The sequence below is a fragment of the Petaurus breviceps genome, unplaced genomic scaffold (genome assembly GCF_028583685.1).
Source record: "Petaurus breviceps papuanus isolate PSGF00001 unplaced genomic scaffold, PetGlider_PUasm1.0 90919, whole genome shotgun sequence".
In the NCBI taxonomy this organism is placed as follows: Eukaryota; Metazoa; Chordata; class Mammalia; order Diprotodontia; family Petauridae; genus Petaurus; species Petaurus breviceps.
In genome coordinates, this window is record NW_027187378.1 from 39,368,523 (window position 1) to 39,383,513 (window position 14,991).

At 36.2% G+C, this 14,991-nt stretch overlaps 1 protein-coding gene across 1 annotated transcript in view; it reads right to left on the reverse strand.

Annotated features, from left to right (window-relative positions):
• The window catches only part of ADAM2 (ADAM metallopeptidase domain 2), a 128,414-nt gene that overhangs the window by 17,850 nt on the left and 95,573 nt on the right, over window positions 1-14,991 (reverse strand). Inside the window, exons 12-16 of the mRNA XM_069075979.1 lie at window positions 12,177-12,357; window positions 4,425-4,511; window positions 4,104-4,302; window positions 3,836-3,941; window positions 423-606 (exon numbers count right to left, since the gene is read on the reverse strand). Coding sequence (XP_068932080.1) covers window positions 423-606; window positions 3,836-3,941; window positions 4,104-4,302; window positions 4,425-4,511; window positions 12,177-12,357 — 757 coding nt within the window. The remainder of the gene's footprint in view (window positions 1-422; window positions 607-3,835; window positions 3,942-4,103; window positions 4,303-4,424; window positions 4,512-12,176; window positions 12,358-14,991) is intronic.

A 14,991-nucleotide genomic window follows, 5' to 3' on the forward strand; every position in this document is an offset into this window, starting at 1 on the left:
AAAGTAGAGATCACTTTATGGGATGGATACATCTCTCCATTAAAAGAGATATATACTAGAAAGACTGTTCATCCCCCTAAAGGCATCCTTTTTTTTTTTACTTCCATCTCTCATTCTTAAACAATTAAAGAAGAGAAGATTAAAAAGTGCTAACTCCATTGCACCTACCCCCAATGTTACAATAAAAGCAGAAAGATTATCTTCTCACCTCCAATCCATAATGACCTCACCTCATCCTAGACTAACTGTTACATCTTCTACCTATGTACATCAAAAAATATTGTAATCCTTACATTATTCTTTAAGGATCTGAGAAAATTTACAGAATTTAAGTTTAAAGTTTTGGATAACAGAAAAAATAATTTCCAACTGTCTTGAAGGTCAGATTCACTTTTTAAGATACAAAAATAAATTGTTTTTACCTTTTTATAACCACAAACAATTCCATCACGCACCCACATGGGGTCCTTAGAATCAACTTTTGCTGGGACGTCTAAGGTGATACATAGATGTTCTTTTGCATTAACATAAATAACAGTTGATTTTGTATTAAAAAATGGTGTTGAACTTGTATATTTGCACATTACTTTACCACATTGGAGGTCCCTATAATATATCAGGAGAAGAAAATTAATTATTATCCATTTAGCATTTGATCACGATATTCTTGCTTTATGACAACTAAAATACTCTTTAAAGTTTTGACCTAAAAAATGGATTCTTTAAAAAGAGTAAATCAATTTTATTGCCAATATTAAATAATGGAAGAAAAGTAAAAGGATAAACTATATAAAAGTCTCTAAAGTCTGTTTCAGGTTTCCCTAACTCCTTTATGAGGCAGCTAGGTTGTATAGTGGATAGAGCAATGGTCTTAGAGTAAGAAGAGACCCGAGTTCAAATTTAACCTCAGAAACTTCCTAACTGTGTGACCCTGAGCAAGTCACTTAACCTCTGTCACTGGAGAAGAAAATGGCAAACCACTCCAGCATTCTCCCAAGAAAACCCCATGAACAGTATAATCCACAGTGTCACAAAGAGTCTAACACAACTGAAGACTGAACAAAAACTCCCTTACTGTCCTGATTTTGCTTTCACCTTTCTGTCTGGCTTAACTCTTACTTCTTACATTCCTTAACCATAGCCAGCAATGGGAAATCTGTGGCCTTGAGGTCACATGTGGCCTTCTAGGTCCTTGGGTGTGACCTTTTGACTGAATCCAAGTTTCACAGAACAAATCCTTTTATTAAGGGGATTTGTCCTGTGAAGTCTGAATTCAATCAAAGGGCTGCACTTGAGGACCTAGAGAGCTACATGTAGCCTTGAGGTCACAGGTTCCCCACTCCTGACCATAGCCATTGTTCCAAAAGTTTTATTTTCTCCTTCAGACTCCAACCTAACAACCTCCACCCCCACTACATACACACATACACACACATCACACCATTCACAGCAAATAAATTAGAGCAACTATTACAAAAGAATACTTGGATCAAGTTAGTGTATCTTCCTCAATACCTATCTTTCTGCCATCATCTACATGATTATCTTTCTCCTTCCCTCTAGTCACAGAGGAAAAGGTAATGTTAATTCATTTTGGTATATCTTTGGCTTCATTCCCTCTTACCTTCTTTGGAATCTTGTTCTAGTAACCACTTCTCCTCTATCATTCATCTTCACAGATTCACAGAATTTCAGAGTTGGAGGGGTCTTAATGACCCTCTAACTCAACCAGTGACTGAAAAAGAATTCCCCCTGCAACATAACTGACAAATAGTTATCCAGTGTTTGTTTAGGATATCAAATGAGACATACCCACCATCTCATCAATCTATCCATCTCCAGTGACTTCCTCCTGACTATAAACATGTTCAAGTTTCTCCAATCCAAGAAAAAAAATTATATCAACACTTCTACCTATCTAAATACTATCCCATCTCCTTCTTCCCCTTCATAGCCAAACTCTTGCATAAGTTATCTCCATTCAATGCTTCTACTCTTGCTAGCTACTATTTTTTTCAACCTTTGGTGATCTCTTAATTACTGTATAAAATACTTTCTTTCCGTCTTCAACCTTCTTGATCTTTCTGCAATATGTACTTTTGGTCTCTCCTTCACTCTGAATGCTCTTTCCTGGTTTCTCCGCTTCTTTCATCTATTTCAAAGATCAGTGGAATAGACTAGGTACACAAGACTCAGCAGTAAATGACTTATCTATAGTGTTCGATAAACCCAAAGACCCCGGCTTTGGGGACAAGAACTCTCTATTTGACAAAAACTGCTGGAAAAACTGGAAAACAGAATGGCAGAAAAAAGGTATAGAACAACATCTTATACCATATACCAAGATAAGATCAAAAATGGGTACATGATTTCGATATAAAGGGCAATAGCATAAACAAATTAGGAGAGCAAGAAAGTTTACCTTTCAAATCTATAGAGAATGGAAGAATTTATGAACAAATGTTTGTGAGAGAGAGAGAGAGTGAGAGCATTACTAGATGTAAAATGAACAATTTTTATTATATCAATTTAAAAAAGGTTTTGCATAAATGAAACCAATGCAATCAAGATAAAAAGAAAGGCAAAAGGCTTGAAAATAATTTTTACAGCAAGTATTTCTGATAAAGGCCTCATTTATCAAATATGTAGAGAACTGAGTCAAATTTGTAAGAATATAAGTCATTTCCCAATTGATAAATGGTCAAAGGATATGAACGGTTTTCAGACAAAGAATTCAAAGCTATCTATAGTCATAAAATGCTCTAAATCACTATTGATTACAGAAATGAAAATTAAAACAACTTTGAGGTGCTACCTCACACCTATCAGACTGGCTGATGTGACAGATGAGCAAAATAATAAATGTTGGAAGGCATATGGGAAAATTGGGACACTGATGCACTGTTTGTGGAGTTGCAAACTAATCAAACTATTCTGGACAACAATTTGGAACTACACCCAAAGGGTTATAAAACTGTGCATACTCTTTGATCTAGGAATACTACTCCTAAGTCCATATCCCAAAGAGATCAAAAAAGATGGGGGAGGGGAAAGACCTATTTGTACAAATATATTTGTAGCAACTCTTTTTGTAGTTGCAAAGAATTGGAAATTTTCAATTGGGGAATGCCTGAACAAGTTATGGTATATGTTTGTAATGGAATATTATTGTTATAAGAAATGATAAGCAGAATGTTTTCAGAAAAACCTGTAATTGTGTGGAAACTGTGTGTGAATTGATGCAAAGTGAAGTAATCAGAACCAGTAGAACATTTTACATTTGTAACAGTAATACTTTGACTTAGCTATTTTTTTTTCCTTTTGGAGGGCAACTGGGGTTAAGTAACTTGCCCAAGGTTACACGACTAGTTTCTTTTGTGTGGGTGTGGGTGTTAAGTGTCTGAGGCTGGAACTGAACTTGGGTCTTCTTGACTCCAGGGCCAGCGCTTTACTCACTGTGCCACCTAGCCACCCGACTTAGCTATTCTTAACAGAAGAATGATCTAAGACAGTTCCATGGGACTTTGTGGAAAAATGCTATTCACCTCCAGAGAAAGAACTGATGGAACCTGAATGAATATCTAAGCATACTAACTTTTCACTTTCTGTATTATTTTTCATTTTTTTCCTTTGGGTCTGTGTCTTCTTTTACAACATGACTAATATGGTGATGTGTTTTTCCTGATTGAACATGTTAACTGATATTAAATTGCTTTCTGTCTCAGGGAGACGGGAAGTGAGGGAAAGAGAGAGAGATTTTAGAACTCGATTTTTAAAAATGAATGTTAAAAATTGACTCTACATGTAACTGGGGGAAAATTTGTTTTTTAAATACCTATATCGGCACTGTCTGAATCCCCTTGGAGAACGACCACAGTGTCCAGACCGATCTGCCTTACTATTAAGTTCTTCAAAACATTCAGGAGCACCAGCAGATGAATCTAAAAATTACAGATAAGTTAGTTATAATTTTAAAATGAAGTTAACAGATTTTTTAAAAATAGAATTCAAAAGTTTTTTTTACAAACATTAAGATTTTAATCTATTCATTTCTCGAAGTTTTTTTAAGTCATCAGGACAACATAGATAATTATCATAATTACCTTGACCAAATATTTCTCTACATTGAGCATCTGGATCTGGGCATTTTCCTTTATAGCAGTAAGCTGTTCTGGAGCGGCAGTTATGGCCATCTTGAACATGTAAGTCAGGCATACAGAATTCAGACGATCCATTACAATATTCAGGGAGATCACAGTCCAAATCAGCACGTTCTCTACATTGTGTACCTCTTTCACGAAACTTATAAAGGCAAGGGAAAGAGAAAGCAGGGAGAAATGCAGAATAAAATGGAATTTGAACTCAAAAGTATTAAAATATCATGGATAGCAGGCATTTATCAACTGAAACAACACAGGTCTTACCCGACAGTTTTGACAGCACTCTCCATGGGCACACACTGCTCCACTTTTCAGTCTACAATTTGCAATATCACAACATAAAATACAACTCTGAAAATAAATAAGATATTATAAAGTTTTGACCCATTCAATTTTGGTTTAAAATATCATATTTTAATGTTGATGAAAACTGTTTTTAAAGACTACATACAAAAGATAATCTGAATATCACACGTACAAACAATAATGTAAGCATTTATTTTATTTGAAATGGACTGACTCACATTATTAATAAGTCACACAACTCAAAAACAATTGAAATTAGAGTTTTCTGTTTATTTAGAATAAAATTTCCCTAAAATCTTCTGATAGAAAAGCACACTCTGTGACCCTTGAGAATCATTCAAGACCCTAGAGACTATTTCAAGCCTACTTAAAGTGACTTCTCCAAAAGAACAGAGAAGATCAAAAGAGAAAAGAGGAACAAATACACATACACTCATGAAAATGACACCCTCTTTGCACTTTAAATAAAACATTGTGTATATTTCACTCATGGTCTTTATGTGGATCCGTATTTTTAATTCAAGATATAAAATAATCAGAAGAAAATCCTTTAATATTTTTCTGGTCACCTATTATGTAAATCAATATACACTCTAGGAGTTTAATAGGTTTCCTTCATTTTAATTTATATGCTCCTAAATCAGAAGGCACTACTATTCTAAACAATGACAGATTCATCATCATACCCCATGGTTCTGTTTTCTTCAGTGTCATTTCTCACCTATGCCTGAAATCATTTGCCAATATATCAGTATTCTAACTAATGGAAGTTTCAAAATAGCAGAGAATACACACTTTAAAAAAGCACATAGATGCAAAAGACCCCAAGGAGTGCAACTCCCTCTCTGAGGTTCTCCCAAATATGGGAATATCAAGCAAAATTCCAGGTAGTTGTTGAAAAAGTTGGAAAAGACCCAGTAATTTACCAGCAAATAACTATAAACATGAGATAGGAGAATGGGTCAAAATGCAAAGAGGTACTCATTTTTAGACAAACATAGCAAGGGTAAAGTGAGAAGCTCACAGGCAATGTGAATCTTAGTTCTGTCTCTACTCTTCATTAGCAATGTTATCTCAGGCAAGTCTCTCTTGGGCTTCAATTTCCTGAATTCTAAGATGATTAAAATGGATGGTATCTAAGTTAGCTCAAATTTAGGATCAAAATTTTTGGGGGAAGGTGTATAAAGACCACCTGGTCCAGCTCTTTTAATTTGCAGATGAGAATACTGGTGGCCAGGAAAGTTAAATATGTTGACAAAGTCCCATAAATAGTGAGTGATTGATTAGCCAAGAGGGGTTTTTGATACAGTTTTTCTGATTGTTAATCAAGCCCTGAAATCTATGCCATATCTAACCTCACAATTGTGCTGTGTTCAATATAAATTCATGTTATTCTGGTATTCTGGTCTGGGATTATTAACTCAATCCATTCCCCTGGTAGTTTATGTTTGATATTGGAATGAAATGAGTCAATTATATGTAGATCATTCAACAGTTAACAAAAGCAAATTTACTTAGCCATAGGAGGATATTCAACAAGTATATACAATGAGGACATCTCATTGAATCAGTTGATTCAGCTGAGCAATGTTCCCCTGCCGCAAGTTGTCCTTTGTGGTCTGCCAACCCTTCCTTCCTTCCTCCTTTCCTTCCTTCCTCCCTCCCTTCCTTCCTCCTTTCCTTCCTTCCTTCCTTTTTTGTTTGAGTCTTATTGCACAACATGGAAATGATTGTACATGTATAACCTGTATCAGATTACTTACCATCTCAGGGAGGAGGGAGGGGAAGGAATGACAGAATTTGAAACTCAAAACTTTAAAAAAAGAACCCATATGTTAGAAATTGTTTTTCCATGTAATTGGAGAAAAAAAATAAATATTTGTCAAAAGGAAAGTAGGGTTGATAGAGAGGGAAATCTTCTAGAGGAGATAGAATGTAAAAGGATCACTTGATAAGGAGAATGGATACCTCTTCATGTGAGACAGTGGAAGGAGAAGGTAGTGGAAGAAGGTGTCTGGATAATGTTTAAGTTGAGGAAGAAAAAAGTTCTTAGTGAATGGCCTTATTTTTTTCTTTTTTTTTTTTTTAAAGCAATTGGGGTTAAGTAACTTGCTCAAGGTTACATGACCAGGTGTTTCTGGGTGGGTGCTAAGTGTCTGAGCCCAGATTCGATCCCACATCATCCCGACTCTGGGGCCGGTGCTCTTACTCGCTGTGCTACCTGGCCATCCCTGGCCTTATTTTTTTCAATGAAATGTGAGGCAAAGTTTTCAACTGAGAGTATGGGGATAGAGGCAGCCATTGGAGACATAAGGAGGGAAGAAAAGATTCAGAGAGCCACTCTTGATAAGTGAGATAGTTAGTTAGTTGAGGAGATATAGATGGATTGTTTTGCAGCATTGAGGGCCCACTTGAGGCTATGTAAAATAAACTTATAGTGGATCCAATCATTTTGGTTTCATGATTTTCTCTAGCAAGAAAAGGAGGAAATGCAACAGATTGTGTATTCAGACAACATCAGTTCTTTTGCTGAGGTGGACAGCATTCATTTTATTTGCAAATTATTTTAAAATTTTAAACTTTTTCAAAAATCTCCTTAGGATATAGATCTAAAAGTGCAGTTGCTGGGTCAAAGGGTATGCATAGTTTTATAACACTTTGGACATAGTTCTAAATTATTCTCCACAATGGTTGATCAGTTCACAACTCCACCAACAGCACATTAGTGTCCCAGTTTTCCCATATCCCCTCCAACAGTTATTTTTCCTTCTTTATCATATTAGCCAATCTGAGAGGTGTGAGGTGGCACCTCAGAGTTGTTTTAATTTGCATTTCTCTAATCAATAGTGATTTAAAATATCTTTTTAAATCTGACTACAGATAGCTTTGATTTCTTTGTCTGAAAACTGCCTACTATCCTTTGACCATTTATCAATTAGGGACTAACTTGTATTCTTATAAATTTTACTCACTTCTCTATATATCTGAGAAATGATGCCTTTATCAAAGATATTTCAACCTCTTCCTATCATGCTCCCTATATACATGCCCATGTCTCTGCCAACCTTTGTTGGCATTTGATCTTCTGCTAACTATTACCCCATCTTTCTCCTGTCTTTTATGATTAAACTCCTTAAGAAGGTTGTTTACAATATGTACTTTCACTTCCTTTCCTCTTTCTTTTTAACTCTCTGCAGTCTGGCTTCCAACCACATCATTGAACCAAAACTACTCTCACCAAAGTTACTGATGGTCTCTTAATTTCCAAATCTAATGACCTTTCCTTAATCCTCACCCTTCTCAATGTCTCTGCCAGTCACCCACTTCTATCCTTCCATAACCCTGCTCTCTCCTGGTTCTCCTCCTATCTATATGATCACTCATTTTCAGTCTCCTGTGCTGGATCTTTATCCATGTTATGCTAGTAACTATGGGTGTCCCATGAGGTTCTATCATGAGCCCTCCTCTCTTCTCCCTCTAAGCTTTTCCAATTTGGTCATCTTATCAGCTTCCATGGATTCAATTGTCATCTCTATGCTAATTATTCTTGAATATATTTAACCAATTCTAACCTCTCTGCTGACCTACAATCTCACATCTTCAATTGCCTATTGTAAATATTGAACTGTATGCCCAGAAAACATCTAAATTCATCTTTCACTCTAAACCCTCGTCCCTTCCTAACACCTCTAATATTACAGAAGGCACCACCATTATCCCAGTTACCCAGGCTTAGAATAACACCTAGGTTTCATCCTTGATGCTTCACTCTCAGCTCCATACCCAATCTATTGCTAAGATCTGTCAATTTTACCTTCATAACATCTCTTGCATACGTCCCTTTCTCTTCTCTGACACTGTGATAGTCCTGGTGCAGGTGCTCATTGGCTCATGGCCTGAACTACTGCAAAGGACTGCTGGGTGCTCTGTCACAAATTTCTCTCCTCTCCAATCCACTTAGCTATCATAGATTTTCCTAAAACATGTCTCACTATATCAATGCTACTCGCACCTCCACACACTCAATAAACTCTAATGGCCTTTTCGCCTCCAAGATCAAATACAAAATCCTGTTTAAAATTCAAAGCTCTTTATAGCCTGACCTATCTTTCTGATCTTCTTACACTTTATACCCCATCACTCATACTCTGAAATCCAGTAGCATTGGCTTCCTTGATGTTCCTTGAATAAGACATTCCATATCTCCCAACTCTAAGTATTTTTGCTGGCTATCCCTCATGCCTGGAATGTTTTTCTTTCTTTGTCTTCTTCTTTGCCTCCTTCAAGTTCCAGCTTAAAGCTTACCTTTTATAAATAGCCTTTCTGAATCTCCCTTAATTCTAGTGCCTTTTTACTATTGATTATTTACAACTTAGCCAACATAAAGCTTGTTTGTACATAGTTTTTGAATGTTGTCTTCCTGATTAGACTTTGAAAGCCTCAAGAGCAAGGACTCTCTTACCTTTCTTTTGTACTTAGCATAGTTACTTCCTCAGGTACTTAAAGGTTTATTGACTTCCTGAAGTCCCTTACTCCTTTCCTCTCTCCTCCCTCTCATCTGAGGACTTTGGCTCTCACTCTGTTTAAAATAAAAAACTGAGACCATTTATCATGAGTTCCCTTTTCTCTCATACTCTTCATCTCAAAATCCTTTGACATTATTTACCTCCTCTCTATTCCTTTTACCCAACCTCTGATTAAAGAGTTTGCCCTTTTCCTGGTCAAAGCCAACCCTTCTACATGTATATTTCATTCCATCTCTTCCATTCTTTTTGAATGGATTGTATCTTCTAGCACCATCCCTTCCCCCATTCCACCCGAGCCAAATCTTCAACCTCTCACTATAAACTGATTCCTTCCCGCTCCCTTCAAACATACTCACGTCTTTCTCACCAGAATATAACTCTCTCTATATAATTTCTCACCAAAAAATAACAAAACAAAAAATTTCCCTGAACCCTACTCATCCTTTTAAATAATCTACATTTGCTGTCTCTACTTTCAGTCTTGTCACTATTCAACTCTCGCACTCTGGCTTCTGATACTGATGAGCTCTGGGAACCCTCTCCTTAAATCTTCCCATTTGATCTGGCATTCCTTGAGGCCATAAGCCTTTCGTTATCACTGCCCAAATCTCTGTTCCCTCTGGATTGCCTCTGACTACTTCTTACCCTTTATCTTATCAAAATTCCATTCTCTTGGTTCCTAGCACCTGACCTCTAGGTACTCCAGGCAACTACTTAGCCACTCCTAGATCCCTCCCACAGTCTTTCTGTACACAATATCCATCTTGCCTCCATGAAGGTGCTCAGATTCAATCTGGCTTGTCAATACAAGTGTCACAAATGCTCAGATTCCTTAAGAATCTACCCAATATGATGGATTTTTAATAAAGTTTGTTTTTCTTTGGCTGAAAGAAGGCTTGGGTCAAATTCATTTGGGCAGGACACGGTGTGTCACTATTTTGGGGTCCCAGAACCCCTAAACCTTTAACATCATCATCATTTATCTGAAACTCCTCTCTCCAAAGTTACTAATGATTTCTTACTTGTCAGATCTGATGGTTTTCTCAGTCCTCATTCTTATTAATTCTTCTGTATTTGACATTGTTGACCACTATCTTTTATAGCACATTCTCTTCTCTCTGGGTTTTCCTGACTCTACTTTCTCTTGGGGTGCTTCTTACCTCTCTGATTGTTCCTTCTTATTCTCCTTTACTGACTTATCTTTCACATTATCCCTAGGTTTTGTCCTGGGTCCTTTTCTCTTTTCCCTCGGTACTCTATTACTAATCTCATTGTTTCTAATGGGCTTAACCATCATTTCTGTACAAATAACTCCAAGACTATAAATTCTGCATCACAAATTACTTCATATACATTTCACACTGTATGTCCTGAAGATGTCTTAAATTCAGCATGTCTAAAACTGAATTCAATACTCCTACTTACTTCAAACCCTCCCTCCCCCCCCCTCCACTTCCAAACTACGATATTTCTACTGAAGGTATCAGTGTTTCTGGTTCATAAGCCCCATATTATCCCAGATTCCTCACTCTCCCTCACCCCACACACTAATCAGTTGACAAGTCTTACTGTTTTTACATTCACAATATTTCTCACACCTGTCCCCTTCCTTCCATTCACACAGCTAACACCATAGTTCACACCCTCATAATCTCTCACCTAAATTAATATAATAGCTTCTTAACTGACCTCTCTGCCTCATTTGTCACCACTCACACTGTTGCCAAAGTAATTTTCCTTAAGTTATTCCCCTGCTCAGTAAACTCTATTTGCTTCCTATTGCCTCAGATAAAATACAGTCTTCTGTTTTGCTTTTAAATCTCTTCATGATCTGGCCTCAACCTATCTTTTCAGTACCATTACACATTATTCCCCCTCCGAAATTCTGTGATCCAGCCAAACTGGTCTTTGCTCTGTTTATCATTCACAATACTCTTATCTTCGATCTTTGTGCCTTTGCCCTAGCCCACAATCCCTCCATATGTCTACTTGGTAGAGCTCCCCTCTCCCTTTCATATGCAGCTCAGGAATTATCTTATACATGAAGCTTTCCTTTATCCCCCAACTGCTAGCACCCTCCCCCACAAAACTCTCTTGTATTTAACTTCTTTGCCCATATTTGTATTTATTGATTTTATGTTTATGATTTACATATTTGTACAGGTTCTTGCTCTTGGTGTATGTCACACTTCTTGTGAACAAAGGCCTCTTCCATTCTCTATACTTGTATCCCCAGTGCCTGGTACACAGTAAGTATCTAATAGCTACTTGTTCACTGATTAATTCTATAAAATGCAACTTTTTGCAATTTTCTGAGCTCACTCGAGCTTCGATCCTTTTTTGTAGTTATTTTGCCTCACTTCTACTACTCTGAGGAATTGTAGATGGAAGAGTTATGAGGCATTCACAGACTCCCTATATCCCTGTATACATAGATGGCTGTCAAATAAGTTAACAGGCAAGGGGCAAAAGGTAATGCAAACATTTTCCACAAGGCAAGCTGAAAGGCAGTAGAGCACTGTGAACAGGGCCTGGATTAGAAAGAAAAGGCTTGGTTTCAAGTTTGGATCCACCCCTATAAGCCATATGACCATGTGAAAAGCCACTAAAGGCTTATTACATGTCTTCATCTGTTAAATATGGCTAATGATTCTTTTACTATGCAGGAGAAGGGTATTTTGTCTATCCGATAATGATACATAAACATGAACTATTCATATTTTTCATGTTTCTCTATGAACCATGCTTATTTTGGAACGTGTAAGTTCTATAAGATCCCATCAGCCTTGGGATTCCATCTCATCACTACTCTCTGTCTCTAAGGTGGGTTAGGAACTCCAAACCTCCATTAAAGGAGAAATCCCAGGTCAAACATCCTTTCTTTTCTCACCATCTCACCTGAGCTACTTTGGGATTTTTCTGACTGAGTCCTCCATTGTGCCACCATATTAGTTACCTCTGCACCCCACTATGCCTGCTCGTTTCAGCTTCCTTTTGTAAATTGTCTTCCCCCATTATATTGTAAACTCTTTGAGGGAAGGGACTGTCTTTTTTCATCTTTGTATCCCCAGCACAGTGTCTGGCATTAATGTTTACTGCCTGACTGGGGTTACCACAGGAAGAATAAAGAGAAGCAGCATGAAATTACTTTTTTTTTTTTTAAATCCTAATGTTTACCACTCACTTGGTCAGAGCCACAGTCACATTCTTCACCAGTTTCCAGGATGCCATTCCCACAAGTGGAAGTCCTGTAAGATGGATCTAAGTGTGGTCGATTCTGAAGACATTCAGGCTTTTTTGTTGATACAAAATTCTTAAAGTCTGCCATACTACAGGTACTAAATACTTTCATACCATTGGACCTCCTAAAAATAAATTGGATCATCAGGTTTTTTTTTCTTTAAATCCAGTCCATGTGTTTTCCCTAAAATGTAATATTATAGAATATACAATATGTAGTTCATGCTCAATTTTGCTATGTTAAATTTGCCAAGAAGTAGGGAAAAGAGAAGCTTCCATCTGTGCAATGGTTTGAAGTTATATTATGAGAATACCCTCAAATTGTTTAGTTTAATTTTTTAGTTTCTTATCTGAAAATTGAGGTAATGGACAACATAATCTCTTTATCACTTCCTATAAATCCTAACATCTAGTTATTTATAAAAAATAATTAATTAAAATTAATAATTATAAAACAATAAGTACTGGTTTATAATTCCAAAGGGATTTTTAAAAAATTTACATAGGCTAGAATAATTAATACCAAAATTCACTGCTTTTATAGAACAAAGGAATACTACTTTTTTTCTTAACAGAAATATTTTTGTTTTGATCTGAATTTATGTAAAGTGTTTTTTTTTAGTTTCCAACATTTGTTTTTATAAAATTTTGAGTTCCAAATTTTTCTCCTTCCCTCTGTCCCCTCCCCATTCCTCAAGATGGCAAGCAATCTGATAAAGGTTATACATGTGCAATCATGTTAAACCTATTTCCACATCATTCATGGTGTGAAAGAAACAGAACAAAAGGGGGAAACTGTGAAAGCAAAAAAAAAATGAAAATAGTATGCTTCCATCTGCATTCAAACTCCATAGTTTCTTATCTAGATGCAGATAGCATTTTTCATCATGAGTCTTTTGGAATTGTCTTAGATCCTTGCATTTCTGAGAATGGCTAAGTCTATCATAGTAGATCATCACACACTATTGTTGTTACTGTATACAATGTTTGCCTGGTTCTGATCACTTCATTCATTATTAGTTCATGTAAGTCTTCCCAGGTTTTTTCTGAAATCTGCCTGCTCATCATTTCTTATAGCACAATAGTATTACATTACATTAATATACCACAACTTGTTCAGCCATTCCCCAATTTCCAAATCTTTTCCACCACAGAAAAAGATGCTGTCAATATTTTTGTATAGGTAGATCTTTTTTCCCTTTTTTATGATCGCTTTGGAATACAGAACTAATAGTGGTATTTCTGGGTCAAAAGGTATGCACAGTTTGATTGTGCTTTGGGCATAAATCCAAATTGCTCTTCAGAATTGCTGGATCAGTTCATAACTCCACCAACAATAGATATTTGTGTCCCAATTTTCCCACATCCCATCTAACACTTAACATTCTCCTTTTCCATCATATTAGTCAATTTGATCAATTTGAGGTGATAACTCAGTTGTTTTGATTTGCATTTCTCTAATCAAGAGTGATTTAGAACATTTTCAGAAATTTTATTTTTAATATATTCTATTTGTTTTATGAAATATGTCTGAATTACATATAAAATTGTCTAACATTCATCTAAAAATTTTTTTGAGTTCCAAATTCTCTCCTTCCCTTCTGCCCTTCTCCCTCCATGACAAGGCAAGCAATATGATAACTATTATACATGTGAAGTCATGCAAAGGATATTTCTATATCAGCCATGTTGCAAAAAGAAACACAAATCAAAAAGAAAAAAGAAAAAAAGAGTTTAAAAAATTATGCTTCAATATGAACTAATCAGTTCTCTCTCTCCAGAGGTAGATAGCATTTTCCATCATGATTCCTTTGGAATTGTCTTGGATCATTGTCTTGGCTCTGTTTATTTTACTTTGTATCAGTTTATATGTCTTCCCAGGTTTTTCAGAGAGCATCCTATCTATAATTTCTTGTAGCATAATAGTATTGCATAATAATTATCTGTCACAACTTTTGTTCAGCCATTCCTTTCTATTTCCAATTCTTAATCACCACAAAAAAGAGCTGCTATAAATGATTTTTGTACAAAAAGGTACTTTTCTTTTTTCCTTTGATCTCTTTGGAATACAGACCTAGTAGTGGTATTACTAGGTCAAAGGTATGCACAGTCTTTATAGCTCCTTGAGCATAATTCCAAATTGTTTTTCAGAATGGTTGGTCTAGTTCACAACTCCACCAACAGTAGTGTCCCAATTTTTCCACATCCCCTCAAACATTTGTCTTTTTCCTTTTACGTCATGTTAGTCAATCTAATAGGTGTAAGGTGGTACCTCGGAGTTATTTTAATTTGCATTTTAGAAAATGCAAGGTCACACAGCTAGTAAGTGTGTCAAGTGCCTAAGGCTGGATTTGAACTCAGGTCCTCCTGACTCCAGGGCACCTGTGCCCTATTCACTGTGCCACCTAGCCATCCCTTGCTCTGAAAACTGCTTGCTGATATCCTTTGATCATTTATTAATGTGAGAATAGCTTTTATTTTTATAAATTTGGCTGAGTTTTCAATATATTTGAGAAACAAGGACTTTATCAGAGAAACTTGCTATAAATATTTTTCCCAATTTCCTGTTTTCTTTCTAATTTTGAAAGTTTTGAAACTGCCTTCTAATTTTGGCAGCATTAGTGTTGGTTGTGCAAAATTTTTATTTTCATTTCACGTAGTCAAAATAATCCATTTTACTTCCCATGATCCTTTCTATTTCTTGCTTAACTATTCAGTTCTCTCTCTCTCTCTCTCTCTCTCTCTCTCTCTTTTTTCTT